This window comes from Cyclopterus lumpus, chromosome 8 (assembly GCF_009769545.1).
Source record: "Cyclopterus lumpus isolate fCycLum1 chromosome 8, fCycLum1.pri, whole genome shotgun sequence".
NCBI lineage: Eukaryota > Metazoa > Chordata > Actinopteri > Perciformes > Cyclopteridae > Cyclopterus > Cyclopterus lumpus.
The window spans coordinates 965,966-967,606 of record NC_046973.1 but is presented as its reverse complement, the minus strand read 5'-3'; the positions used below and the strand labels follow the sequence as shown (position 1 = coordinate 967,606).

General features: G+C 50.3%; 1 protein-coding gene across 1 annotated transcript in view; it reads left to right on the top strand.

Annotated features, from left to right (window-relative positions):
• Positions 1-235: 235 nt before the first annotated feature.
• The window catches only part of LOC117734701 (keratin, type I cytoskeletal 13-like), a 7,435-nt gene continuing 6,029 nt past the window's right edge, over positions 236-1,641 (top strand). Inside the window, exons 1-2 of the mRNA XM_034538946.1 lie at positions 236-685; positions 1,403-1,485. Coding sequence (XP_034394837.1) covers positions 236-685; positions 1,403-1,485 — 533 coding nt within the window. The remainder of the gene's footprint in view (positions 686-1,402; positions 1,486-1,641) is intronic.

Here is a 1,641-nt window from a genome sequence, read left to right as displayed (position 1 = left end):
CTCAAAGCACAGTACTTATGTCCTGGGTCACGTTCCACCTCGGGGGTGTGGACTGGCAACCCTGCCCCTTACCTGCAGCTCAGCCCACCTGAGAGCCTTTTTAAAGAAGCCAACTGAGCCGTCTCCTCTCACTTCTCTCCTCTCATACTCCCTCCACCGGAGAAGACGGGCTGACTCACTCTTCTTTCATCACTCCATCATCACCATCACCAGTATGTACTCACAGAGATCCTCGATGGGCCTCAGTGCCGGAGGAGGATCCTACGGCCGAGGCATGAGCTCGTACAGCATGTCGGGAGGAGCGGGAGGAGGTGGCATCAGTGTCTCCCGGGCCAGCGGGAGCTTCTCTGCCGCCAGCGGTGGCGGATACAGCGGCTTCGGCTCAGGTGGTGGTGGAGGCTTCGGCTCAGGTGGTGGTGGAGGCTTCGGCTCAGGTGGTGGTGGCGGCTTCGGCTCAGGTGGTGGTGGCGGAGGTGGGGCAGGCGACTGCTCCATCGGCAACGAGAAGTTCGCCATGCAGAACCTGAACGACCGCCTGGCCTCCTACCTGGACAAGGTGGCGAAGCTGGAGACCGCCAACAAGGAGCTGGAGCTCAAGATCCGGCAGTTTGTGGAGAGCAAGGTCGGGCCCAGCACCAGTGACTACGGACACTTCTACGCCACCATCGCAGAGCTGCAGGTCAAGGTGAGGAAGAGGGGCAGCATGGTCTGTACTCAGAGCTCAGCTGCAGGGACCAGCTGAGGCTCGTGTTCCATTCACTTTTTATAATTTTTAAAAATCTAACCACTAAAGAGATGAAAAACAGCACGACAGAAACTAACTCCGTTTGCAGTTCATTGAGTCTGACTGATCCTGATAACGGGAGATTTGTTCCTGGGAAAGATGAAAAGGAAAAGAAACACCTGGTCACAAATGCTCTACAGAGAGCTTCTTTCCTCAATAACGGGCCTCAGAAGTATTTATCAAGCCAAGCGATAGTTAAAAAGAGGAGCCGTGTGTAAATGAAGCGCTCAGCCCTCAGGGCCGAGTTCTGCTCCATCACACCTGTGTGCACCCGATCCAGGTGAAGCTGCCACGCCCCAAACACTCCAGCTGATGCCCTTTGAGCATTGCTTTTATTTTGCAAACATTTACCCCCCAAAGAAATAGGAATGCATTTGTGTCATAAAACTACGACTGATGTCAGAAGACAGATTTTCTGCATGTTGCATAAAACCCAAATATGTATCAGGTGATTTTTAAAAAAGAATTCCAAGGCCCGAGAGAAGGGTTAGGGGGTCATGGTAATACAATATATTAAATAAGTATATATATGTATAATGCACTTTAAAGTACACACTAAACACCTCTTAGCTCCCTCTCTCCTGATTGGTCATCACAGTTCTCTGTGTGAGTTTTCAGATCCAGGACGCCATCTTGGCCAAAGGCTCGGTCCTGCTGAGCATCGACAACTCCAAGCTTGCTCAGGACGACTTCAGACTCAAGTCAGTGACTCGCTCTACTTTTTCTCCTTAAACATCTGCAACGTTTACATTTTGATATTAAATCACACAAAAACCAAAGCAGAGTCCAACAAATGAACAAATAATTCAGATGCATGCATTTTTCAGCTCAATTAAAGATGAAAAACAGATACGGGG